The sequence below is a fragment of the Pyxicephalus adspersus genome, chromosome 2 (genome assembly GCF_032062135.1).
Source record: "Pyxicephalus adspersus chromosome 2, UCB_Pads_2.0, whole genome shotgun sequence".
Lineage (NCBI taxonomy): Eukaryota > Metazoa > Chordata > Amphibia > Anura > Pyxicephalidae > Pyxicephalus > Pyxicephalus adspersus.
This window is the reverse complement of record NC_092859.1, coordinates 22,491,125-22,503,376: the sequence shown is the minus strand read 5'-3', so window position 1 is coordinate 22,503,376 and position 12,252 is coordinate 22,491,125. Positions and strand designations below refer to the sequence as shown.

Genomic DNA, 12,252 nt, shown 5'->3' with positions numbered 1-12,252 from the left:
AGGCTGATTAAAAAAGAAGAATGAGACACAAATCCCCTTGTTCTACCGCCAGTCAGGGAAGGGGGGGTGGCGCAGGAAGAAGCAGCGGAGAGGTTGGGGTTTTGGCTATTGTTGCGCAGGTCATGTGACGCGCAGCTGTTGAGAGATTTGCGTTGAAGTGTTGGGGGCTTATTGCATTCTCCGGCGCTCTGCGCTCACCGATGTCGTATTGTTTCTGGCTGTCTATCCGCCGTGTGACCATAAGCTGCGCATACATCACCGATCGCCCATAAATAACCAATTCATCTGAACAAACAGACTCCCACTGCGCCAAACTGACACATTAACAGGGTCGGAGAAATCTCAGATCGCAAAGGGGGAAAAAAGTAACAATTCATATCTATCATCCTTAATTCACATAAAAAAAAAAGACAAATCCACCCCCCACCCGTATGATTCCTGTACATTATCCAGCTGAGACGTGTCTTGCGGAGCGCTGAATAGATTCTAATGTATACATCGCACCTTCTCCGCCGAGCCCAAAAACTGTATTTACATTATGTGAATCACTTTTGTTCCTGTAGAATATGACAGCTGGATTCTGACCCGTGACACCACAGCAGAATAGAACCCGCTCTCATTATGTCTTTCAAAAATGCTTTTTTAATTTTCACACATTTTTATATTCTTTTTTTTTTTTTTTTGCTGCTTCCTGTCAGTTTAACCCTCGTTCTTTTCCTCTGTGAAGTGCGGCTGTAAACCAGAACAGCAGAGATTATAATCCAGGCTGTAGTTTTGCATTTGGACATGCCTTAGGTACGCTTTCCCTTAGACCAAGTCTAGCTCATGGGGAGGTATACAGTATTCTTTTCAGTGTTACAGCTTGTCATTTATAACTTTTTCAGTATACAGTTTACCTAAAGGAGTAAAGCCATAAAGGGGGGGGCATGGCTAAGAACAATACTTATTTTGATTCTTTGTAGCCTCTTTGCAGTCACTTCCTGTCTATATGCAATCCAGTGATGGGCTGCGAGGCATTTCTAAGGCAGGGATTGATGCTGACAACACTGGGCCATCCCTGTGTATTGTGTTCAGCCGCTTGCCATCCCTGTTGGAAGCCCATGCAACAGGGTGACAACACAGAAAAATTATTGGAAACGGCTACAGAGCATTGTCACCCTATAATAGGAAGTGTCTGAGCAAGGAATTTTAATGCAGGATTACCAGCAACTATAAAAGTGTGTTTTGGGTTTACATTTACTTCATGTTGCATTTACTGTTGTGTGTACATTGAACCTATACTTTTCAGTATGTTTACTATAATAGCTCACTATGTACAGTTTCCCAATGTTTTTATTCATTTTTATATCTGTTACAAAGTTTCATTCCTTAGGTGACAAAACTTATGCACACAATGAGCAGCAATGTGGCCACCAAGTATATAGCGATGTTTATATCACTAAAAGCGAGGATTATAGAAAATAATGGCAGCAGCCATGATGGTTCTGCTACTTTGTTCCTGACTATGGTGGTTTCCTGTCCCATAGCAGTTATATATGATCTGTAAAGTGACAGTACTCTGCTGGATTGGCCAAGCGAGCAGGCGGCGGGCTCACCCTCCCAGCAGCCGCTCAGCTAACCCGCTTCACCCTCCCGCTGGTTCTGCTACGACACCACCCTCCCTGCGCCAGCGTATCTTGTAATCACGAGGATTACCGCTCTCTGCATCTCCTCATCGCCGAAGCCAACCACAAATTCATTTCTGTCTCGTTAACATGCTGATGTATAATTAAAACTGCTCTGCTGATACAGATAAAGAAGTCAATAAAATCTCTTGTAATTAATTTAGACTTTATTAGACTGGGGGTGCGCCGGCGGTCCCGGATCAGCAAAGTGGCCCAGCGCAGTTTGCCGTAGCGAAGCGGCTGCTTGACGGCTTCTGTGCAGAGTAATAAAGCTGGGCTCGTACGTAACACTGAACCGGGCCCTCTCCGGGCTGCAGCGTTTCCTGGTTAACCAAAATTGTTGGGTAATTGTTCTGTGGTTAGGAACAAAATGCTGAATTAAACTGTTCCCAGCACAATAATTGTGTGATTAGTGCAGCGGCGCTCCTCGCCAGGAGAACCGTCAGAGGGGCTGGAGCTGGGAGAAAAACCACAAAGACGGGAACAGAGAATAAAAAAAACACAAAAGTTCCCAGTTCAATTGTCTCTTAATGAGAACAGTGGTTGGGAAACTGAATTACACGGAGTCATTCACTAGAGAGAGATCTGCAGAAGAGATCATATTTCCATGCGTGTGTGTGTGTGTGTGTGTATAAAGAGGCCAACATGTGGCTCTCGCCTACGGACTGCCTTGTTAAGCGGGGCAAACACAGGTACACATTTTCATACTCCAAAGTATTGGTAATTGTTTAATTCTGAGGAAGGAGCCCTCATTATATATACACAATAGCAATGGAGTGTATATTGTGAAAAGATTTTTATAATCTATAGTAACGGAGCTGAAATTTAAACCCATATGATAGTCGGTAGGTGCTTGTAACACCGATGACTATCTGCCGGTATGTCATACCCAGTAGTTCTGGTGTTTTCATTTTTACATCAATAGGAGGTGCACACTGGTAGAGATCAGACATCGTTATATTTTATTATTAGGGCCAACATATTACACAATACAGAGGGGCTGCAGATTAAAAATCTGATATAAGTACCAACTATCCTAAAACCTCACAGGGCATTCCCTACTCCCTCTCTATTGCTATGTGGCCAGTACATTCAGTGAATCATAAAGCATTAGTTTATCTGCACTACCTTCCTAAGAGGACCTGTCACTAGATATGTTTTCACGTTCAGTACATGCATGTCAAGTAATTGCTCCCTTTTAACACTTCCAGGTAATTATTGCCAAATGCAATTTAAATACTCCCGAACAACAGCACCATCTGTTTTGTTTACTTTTCCCCCAAAAGACAGCACCACCTTATTTCGGCCATATTCCAGGGTCACTACTACTTCGTTGATTGGGCTGTTGGCTCAGAGATGACACACAATCAGAAATTTATTGAGGAAATCTTGTAAAGAAATGGACAGGTTCATTTTAATGTCATTTTAGAGACTGTTAGTTTCACAATTCTTTGCCTATATGTACAATTAAGTGGGTTTTTTTTTTAATGAATGAAGATTGGCAGAAGGTGCTGAACTTCACAATGAAGATGTCCAGACTCGGAGAACGTGGCATAGTGCCCCCTCCTAAAGGCAGTCCCCATTTTTTTCAGAGCAAGGTCACTGTGGCTTCTGTCCCTCCCAGTCCCTGTCCGCAGCCCGAGCATCTGATATCCGTGTCCACATTGGCAGTAATTAAAGGACTTTTACAATCAGCTTCAATAACATCCATTTTATTTTTATTTATTTATTTCCCTCTGTTTTTGGCAGCCGCCGTCTTAGCAGAACCATCTGTCTTTCTATTAGTGTTTTTGAGGTCTGTTTTGGAGCCTCTTCGCTTGGCAAAGTCACTTTTATCCTTGGAAACCATTAAAAAAAAAAAAAGTTTTGTGGCACGTTGCCGAGGAGAAACGAAGCGAAAAAATTCCTCCCAGCTGTTCATTTTGTGCACTCGATGTATAGATTCTGTATGTGTTAGGGGAATACATACAGGAAGGAGGGGGTGATAATCTTTAGGTGCACAGATAATAATTATATAGGCAGTAAGAGGTATATTTAGAATTCAGTCAATCTTTCTAGCGCATGTGTTTTAAATGATAATGAATGTTTTGCCACCAATGAATGTTCAGTGAAAGTCATAAACATGTGTAAACATGCTTGTAAGGGTATTTATTAGATTATACAGTATATATAATATAAACCTATATTAAATAAATGATTTATAATAATCCTCTTATTTTCTGCAGGTTCAGGGTCAGTTGCCCCCATTAATGATCCCCGTGTTCCCTCCTGACCAGAGAACGCTCGCTGCCGCGGCTGCGGCCCAGCAAGGCTTCCTCATCCCCCCAGGATTTAGCTACAAGGCCGGATGCAGTAAGTCTTCATGTATAATTGTAACAAGACCAACACCCTTTTCTATTATGTTTACTAGCTCTTCATATATCACAGTTAGCTGATTGGTGTTCCTATTCTTTTAATTTCATCTAATCAGTTTTAATGTTTTAACTAAAATTTATTTAAAGGCAAATATTGGTTAGTTTTAGATTAGATTTAGTGTATGAAAGGGTTAGGGTTTGTTGGGACAGACTCACCCTATCTCTTTTTCCCGGTGTCCTTAGACCTTTAAATTGATAGAATATTGTTGTCCCCAGAAAAGGAATAGAGGAGATTCTTTCAATAGGGACTCTCGTTTGCCTCTCTCATTTAGGAGAGGTTATGCCTTACTTAATTGAGAGATATTTTCCCTAATGTGGCAAAATTAGGACATTTAGGGTAGGGACTGTTGGGCAATTCCCAATCTTTGGCTCCCTAACTTCCAAAGGGAATCAAAGGGTTGTGCATGTTCAAACCCTTATCTGGTGATGGATAGTAGAAATGATGCTGCAATACATGCAGCAATTATTCTATAGCAACCCCTAAACATACATCTTGTGAATGTTGTGGTGTTCTGACACACAGGTGTCACACAGCCCTTCTCTCTCCAATGAAAGTTAATGAGCTGAGGGTTAAACATCACTGAACAGCTTCCACCTCACCAAGTGTTAGAGTGATGTCTGATGAGAGCCCCGGTGTTTAGATGGGTCATCTTATTGGCCAAGTCTTGTTCTTGCTGTTAAACACTTGCTAGTTTTATCAGCTAAATTAAAAACCTTTTCACTGTTAATTAGCAGCAGGTAATGGAACATCTTGAGGACGTTTAGGGTTCAGACACCCCGCTGATTCGGTTAATTGTAAAGAATCATTGCACCAGCAAGATAATGTTCTTGCCGGGCTGTGCAAAGAGATTTCTTTTGTAGGGCAATGTGACATAATGTTTCTTATAAATCGTGTAAAGGAAAATGTCTAGTGGTCTACAGTAGCCAATCATATTGAGCCTGTCCTTCTACAGACACAAGATAGGCTGTAAAAGTAAAATTTTTGGCTGCTATGGAAAAGACCACTTTATCTGTTTATAATATTATTGCACCCAAAAAAAAGATTTCAGTTCTAGGTGCTATCGGGTGGGCTGAGGGGTGCAGCATTTATATTTTTTGGGGACTTAAGCTACAGAAGTTAGAATTTGCCACAGTCATATTTCCCAAGTCTGGTACTGCATACCTTGCAGAGTCTCACCTCTTTTTTCACATTTTTAATTTGAAAAAAATAATAAAAAAGGGGGAACCCCTTATAAAGGGGGCAGCAGGTGTGCAGACCTGGGAACTCATCATTGGAATGGTGGGAACCCCTTAAATTGGGCACAGCAGGAGTGCAGACCTGGGAACTCAGCACAGATATCTTACCAGTAGAATCTCCAAGGGGTAGCGGAGAATGTCAAAAGATTTATGAAATTATAAAAAGATTATAATTAGCCACCAATGCTTAACTGTATTTATTGGGACATTACATTGTGTGGATTGTATGAATTGCTGATAAATATCATAGAATGAGCTGTGTTTCATGACTGCCCTTTTTAGACAAATCTCCAATGTGCATCCCACTCCCCTTGCACATTAGATGCGGCTCTTTAGAGAGTCGCTGTGCTGGAGAAAATAGGGACTTGCGCTCGGTGGAACATGTTTTCTGGATCGGCAGTGCACCGACCGCTCCGTGCGATCGCACAGAGATAAGGAGATAATCATATCACACTAATTCAATAGGCCAAATGCTTCGATGATCCCTATTCACTAAGCGGTAAAAGACAAAATATCCCTTTCCATGTATTTTCAAGATTATTGTGTTTAATCTGCCCGCTAAACAAATTATTACTGTTTACTAAAATGCGCAGTGATCCGATGTATAGGGAGGGGGCATCCACGCCAATCATTAACAAATAATCTGACGGTGCAATACAGGTTCTAATGTGACAGCGAAGGTCACACGTCAGGACCATAGTGCAGTCAGTTGTCATAGGATAACATGCCCATGTGGAACTGTACAGCTAACCTAATAAATGTGTAACCACAGTGACCGGCTGAACAATTCCTACACATTGCTATCTGCAGCATTTATGTGTCTGTAGAAACATCATGGTCTTGACATGAATTCTGCATCACCTAAGACAAATAGGCCCGGACTAGGCAAGGCTGGGCTTCAATAACTATGAAAAGAACTCTATATGATCTGTGAATATACTGCTATGTGAACCAATCTCTCCCATTTTTGCAAAGAAAGGAGCTGTTTATCAAGTGATGATGAACAATGTTGCCATGCACATGAAAGTTTATGCCAGAATTTGTATAGTCACCTATAAATCATTAAAACTGTGCAGACCTACTCAATAATAGGTAATTATTGTGTCGTCTCTGAGACGGCATCTCAGTCCAAAGTATAGATAGTGCCCCTGAATGATGGCAAATATGGCCCCATCCTTCTGGAGATTAAAGCAGAAGAATCTTACTCATTACTGAATATTCTGCATTTAACATGGAAAATGTATCTGATGACAGGTCCATTTTATATCTAATCAGATTGTTGCATAAATTTGAGATTGGTGAAAATATTGCACATTTGATGGGAATATGTCCCAGAGAGGTCCATCTCTGTATAAATTGTCCCGGTGACCATCATCTAATACGGCACCGACCTTCCTGCTAGAATGGATCTGTCCCAGACAGAGAGATCTGGTGATGTGTGCTGCAGTCTGCACAGCCCCTGTTTTCCCTAAACACCTAGTAAAAATACATTTTTAAAGCAAGAAAAATAGTGAAAACCACTGAAGGATGAGGTTTCCGCCTTAATTGCCTAGCGCCTTTTATCCACCAGCCGCTCCCGGCTGCCATTGTGCGCGGAGTTAGTAAAAAGCAGCACAATGGGCCTTTTCATTAGGCCTGTGAACGGCACACAAAAGGCGGCTTTGCGAGCAGAGAATGCTGGAGTTTAATTTGCAGGTGGAGAGGAGATAAAAGGTGATGACGCCTCTCTTATTCTCTCACTTAGGTGACCCCTACCCCGTTCAGCTGATTCCCACTACCATGGCAGCTGCTGCCGCGGCAACGCCAGGCCTGGGGCCTCTTCAACTACAGGTAAGGACGCCAAACAATGGGCGAAGGGAGGGGGGAACTCCGCACAGAACAATGTCAACAAATCCCCCTAATTAAAAGAGAGTCCTGTTGTCTTATCAAAGTCATTTGTATTATATTTATGAGATTGTGACCCACCCAATGTTACCCTTATTGGCTTGTTAATGCTTTATTGTCATATCTGTACATGGGGCAGAACCATTTAGTCAATACATGCCCTGCTTCCTGATCAGTATTGTTGCTTAGTGACTGTGCTTTACTATCTTATGAACAGCAACCCAGACCATCTCCTGATTCAAGCATATAATATAGTTGGGGAGGTGTTAAAAAAAAAAAAACATATGCTCATAAAATTGTTATTTTTGCACTTTGAGATGTTAATATCAGGCCCGCGACCAATAAGAGTTAATTTTTAGTGTTAGGTACTGGTCCAGTACACTGCAATGTCTAGTGGAAGAATTGCACGATATAGCATTTGCAACATTTCATTACAAAAAAAGGCAGCCATAAATACCCTTGTGTACAATGACAGTTTGTTTTCTTAAAGTAGTATATCTAAAATAAATGGTTATTTAGTTTTATCTTGTTAGAATTGGATAGACCTGCAAAACCACCTTTGCTGCAATATTCAGCTTTATTCCAGAGATTTCCCTTCGCAGTACTTTTTTCTACCACTAGATGTCTTCAATCTAATGACAATCATTCAACCTATTTGCTATGAGGAGAGGTCATCCTAGTCAGTAAAAGGAGAGGACGCACAGAGCTCCTTTGCTCCTGTTCTCTCCTGCTATCCACATTCCTATTCTTGGCATGTGAACTGATTGGCTTCTTGCGCTGATTCTTCTTCTCCCACTCCTGGCCTGGATAAAACCAAGTTAAGTTAGGGTGCTTACACAGCTTTTAGTAAAAAGAAATGAATTGTATCTCTGCCTGGAGTACCTGTATGTACAGATCCTGAAATGGCTACAGATACGGGGGAATGCTGTCAGATGACCGACACAAAAGCTTAAACATTTTCTACCACACCCATTGCTTTCAACCAGATCTCCCCTACACAATTGTCATTCAGAGTTACAGAATGGCTCCTTAGATCTAGAACAATATGGAACACCTTGTTGGTTACCACACCTGATGTGACATATAGAATGAGATTGTACCTAAATCACAAGCAGCTTGGTGGCCTGGAGTGAAACGGTTAAGAGAAGCGGTAAATATTACACTTATTAATGTGGTGGGAGGAAAGCTGGAACAATGCAATTTAATCATTGACTTTGCCTGTGTGCAGAGTCCGGATACAGAGGACAATGGACTCTTATCTCCCGCTCTCTCTCTGTGGGGTCAAAGCTGTCCTGCTCTCTACATCTTTTCTGTCTAAGCATACAGCGAGCGCCATTATGCACTACACACTGTACACGCACTTAAAGCGGAAGTCCAGCCAAAATTGGATGTTTTGGACTTACCTTAAAATCCATTTCTGAGCCTTTACTGGAGGACACAGCTTCTGCTTTAAGACTATCACCACTAAATATTTTGTTTCCTTTAGTTGTAGTCTTAAAGCAAAAGCTCCTTTAGTAAAAAGAAGAGAAACCTTTTTTTCAGATTTGGATGGAGGACAGGGGTTTGAAAACCACTGTATGCTGTTTACATCTAAAGTGCGCACACAACATTTTATGTCTCTAAATAAACCCACAAGTATGTCTGCTGTTCCCATGTACCGTTATATGTGAGATGAGCATCTTTCAATCTGGTTTCCTTTGACTATTACCATTTACAGTATTTAAAGAGAGACCCCCTTGGCCCATTCTACTTATGACCTACTAGAAAAGTTTAACTGGACACCGCAATCCAAAAAAATTAACTTTTATTTGCAGCAAAGGGGTGACAGAAGGTTGGTAGTACTTCCGGCTGCATTGTCAGTATTACTTCTGTCAGAGGCCTAGAACTTGTGCCAGTGCTCTAAATCAGCACTCCAACACATATCAAAATCCTATATTGTAATATATAATCCTATATATCCTATATGTCGCGGACCCCCTATTAATGGGTCTCTGAGGTGCCCACACCATATTATGGAATGTTTTGAAGGAGTGTGCTGTGCCCGAAGTTCATAATTGCATGCTGTGTTTACCCAGGGTACTTAGAGAACACACAGGAGCAATAATGAGAACACAATTGCACATTCTTGAGCTACCTTCCACCTTTACCTACTACTACTTTGTAGTACATGAAGTTCACTTTCAGATAGCTGTCCTGCTCTCTTATATGTCCCAGGACCGATAGTGTCTTCTCTGGTTTCCATCACTTGTCAGAGGTTGTCTGTCACACCGAGTTCATTGTCCCAGTGACCAGATCTGAGGGACAGACCAGAGTAAACTTCCGTCGGGAGATTTCCAGTCTTGCCAGCTAGCTTCATCTTTATGAATGAATAACTTTCTTAAAGAAAAATGCCACCTAAATTTCATCCTATCCTGATCTGTCTTTTATGTTTTGGACATGTCAGAGGTCAAATTCCGGCATACACCACTATTTCTAAGATGAGTAGTGTCATTTTAATTCCCGCATTAGGCCCTGAATAATAAGTTCAGTATTTTTAAGTGCAACACTCCTAATTTGCATAATGCTAAAATCTCCTGTAGCTAATGTTTAGTAAAACATAAACAAATCATTAAGTGACAAAAGTATATTAAAATGATAAACTAGAAATTTATCTATAATAAAGTCTAACCCTAATGTTATTGTAGTTCTAATAGTACTCATCCAAAAAAAGTTGACTTTGCTCTGCTTAAACTGCTCTTCCACCAAAATGCAGATTGACTGTGAACACAACAAGGGTCAATGCCAACATTAAAATCTATTTGCTGGGGGGCTGACACCTTTTGTGTAGTGTATCAGATATTTAATGGGTAAAGTAGAAGCCCTCCTTAAGTTGTATATCGGGTGGGTAGGGGGGTTGCGTGAGCACCCTGACTTTGCACAAAGCTCTTGATGTACCAGAGTATGGAATTCACAAAGCGATTGTTCCCGTTTCCTTGCCAATAGTTTGCTAATCAAATCCCAACAATAGCGCTGATTAATTGGCACTAATACAAACGCGAGGAGCGCATACGGCGGCGGTTCGGAGAGCCTGGGTGAAAAGCGAACAGCAGCTGCTGAATGACTCTCACACGGCACAATTCATCTCCTCTGCGGCAAACCAAAAAATGAGAATTCATCTGAATCTCCTGTAGAGAGCCGTGCTCCCCATGGACATTGCACCTTTGCGGGTTTTAAGACGGAGTAAAGGCTGCGTTCCCTCTCCCCAGACACCATCAGTGATCTCAAAACAAAGGCACTAGGTGAGAGTCACTTGCTGGATGGTCAATATTTTCCCAGCATGGGCAGAAAAATATGCACCTGTAAGTAACACTGGCAATAATTACATCCTGGCTCCAGTGGGACCCCTAAATGAGCCAGACATGGCACAATAAGTTTTTATCTCCTGTGTTCCAGGATCAGTCAGTATACAGTACAACATGATCATTGTACATAATATGTTATGTTTAGAAAAAGGCGAAATGCATTGTGCATGGCTCAATTAAGCCTCTGTCAGTTGGCATAACTCTTTGCAGCCAACTGGATTTCAAGTTCAGAACAAGTCTACAATGGTTACATTTAAGGTGTTACGTTCATTTAAGTAGTTCCAAACCCAAAACTGTATGACATTTAATTCACCCCGTCCACTGTGAACTATACCCAATTGTAATTTTTTTCTGATTTTATCCTTTGTCACATCTCTGTGCTGCTGATCCCCTGCAGCCTCCTATGCAACCACTTTTTTAAATCTAAATACACTCCAGCAATGGCTTCATTGCATTTTCAGGGCAGATTTCCCAGTGGTGAAAACACATGTTGGTGTAATATGCTTTGCAATGGTTTTGATCAGAGGCCCATGTGAGAGTGTGACAATGCAAGAGAACAATTAGGGCACAGGGACAGAGCATTGTTATCTTGTAGCCAAAAATGCCTATACAAGAACCTTGCTAGCAGAATTGTCAGGGATTTAAAAAAAAAAGCTGCAGTTTCAAATAAATCAAAAAAGACTTATTGACACTTTGTTGTTCACAGAAAAACTTACAAAACATTCAATTTGGTACAATTTAATATAAAGCTGCTCCTGTTTCTAAAAGTCCTAAGCATACAGATGTGCAGGTTTCCCGGGGCCATTGAGGGCTGTAAGGTTGGTTGGCATTGGCTTCCGGTTTGATTAATATGAGACAGCTGTGAGAGTAAATTATGTGCATCTGGTCTGAGGAGAGACAACACACAATGCCATGAGACAAGAAGAATTCCTCGGGATTTAGGCCGACCAACCCCAAACAACGGGCCAGATCCCTCCCATTCACACCACCCCCCTGGCTGATACGAAGTCAGAGCTCTACAAAGGCTTAGCCTGGAGGTAGTTTGCATTCAGCGTCACTGACACAGTGATCACAAGCCAGGAGGCTCCCTGGAGCTATCTGACATTTGGACAAAGAAAATAGGAGAACACATCCCCCCCCCCAGTTTATTTTCATATTTCTTGCCTGTAGCTGCTTTGTTCTTTTATTATATCAACTGCAGCAATCCAACATACAGCCAACCTGACCATTCTCCGCATATAAAGCCTCTCACTACGACTATCAGGTTATCACTTGATGACTGTTCCAGGAATATATCCCTTTTTTCACTTTAATTGTGGACAGTTTTTTTGTGGATGGTCAGCAATGAGACCATTGCAGTGCAGTTATATATAGATTTCTTCATAAAGCAACAAAATGGATGGGAGGTTTGCATTAAGGTTTATTGGAATGAAACCCCACTTAAGGCAGGTTAGAATGAGGTCAAATGCACCTGTCTTTCAATTCGGAATGATCCCAGTAGCTTCTCAACGCCATGGGAAGCACAGTTGCTAGCATTCTTGTCTAACATTAGGGTATTGGGGTTAGATTTCAGCCAGCACACTATCAGCTTGGAGTTTGCCAGTTTTTCCCACATCCTAAAAACATACTTTGTTACATTTTAGAACCTTTTCTGGAATCTTCTCCCAAATTAGCCTAAGACTGTGTTAGGGCCATTTGACTATGATAGGGACA

The 12,252-nt window shown here is 41.5% G+C and overlaps 1 protein-coding gene across 5 annotated transcripts in view; it reads left to right on the top strand.

Annotated features, from left to right (window-relative positions):
- The window catches only part of SOX5 (SRY-box transcription factor 5), a 161,320-nt gene that overhangs the window by 114,183 nt on the left and 34,885 nt on the right, over positions 1-12,252 (top strand). For all 5 annotated transcript variants that reach the window (XM_072399925.1, XM_072399923.1, XM_072399926.1 and 2 more), the window contains 2 exons: positions 3,890-4,016; positions 7,059-7,144. In XM_072399925.1, coding sequence (XP_072256026.1) covers positions 3,890-4,016; positions 7,059-7,144 — 213 coding nt within the window. The remainder of the gene's footprint in view (positions 1-3,889; positions 4,017-7,058; positions 7,145-12,252) is intronic.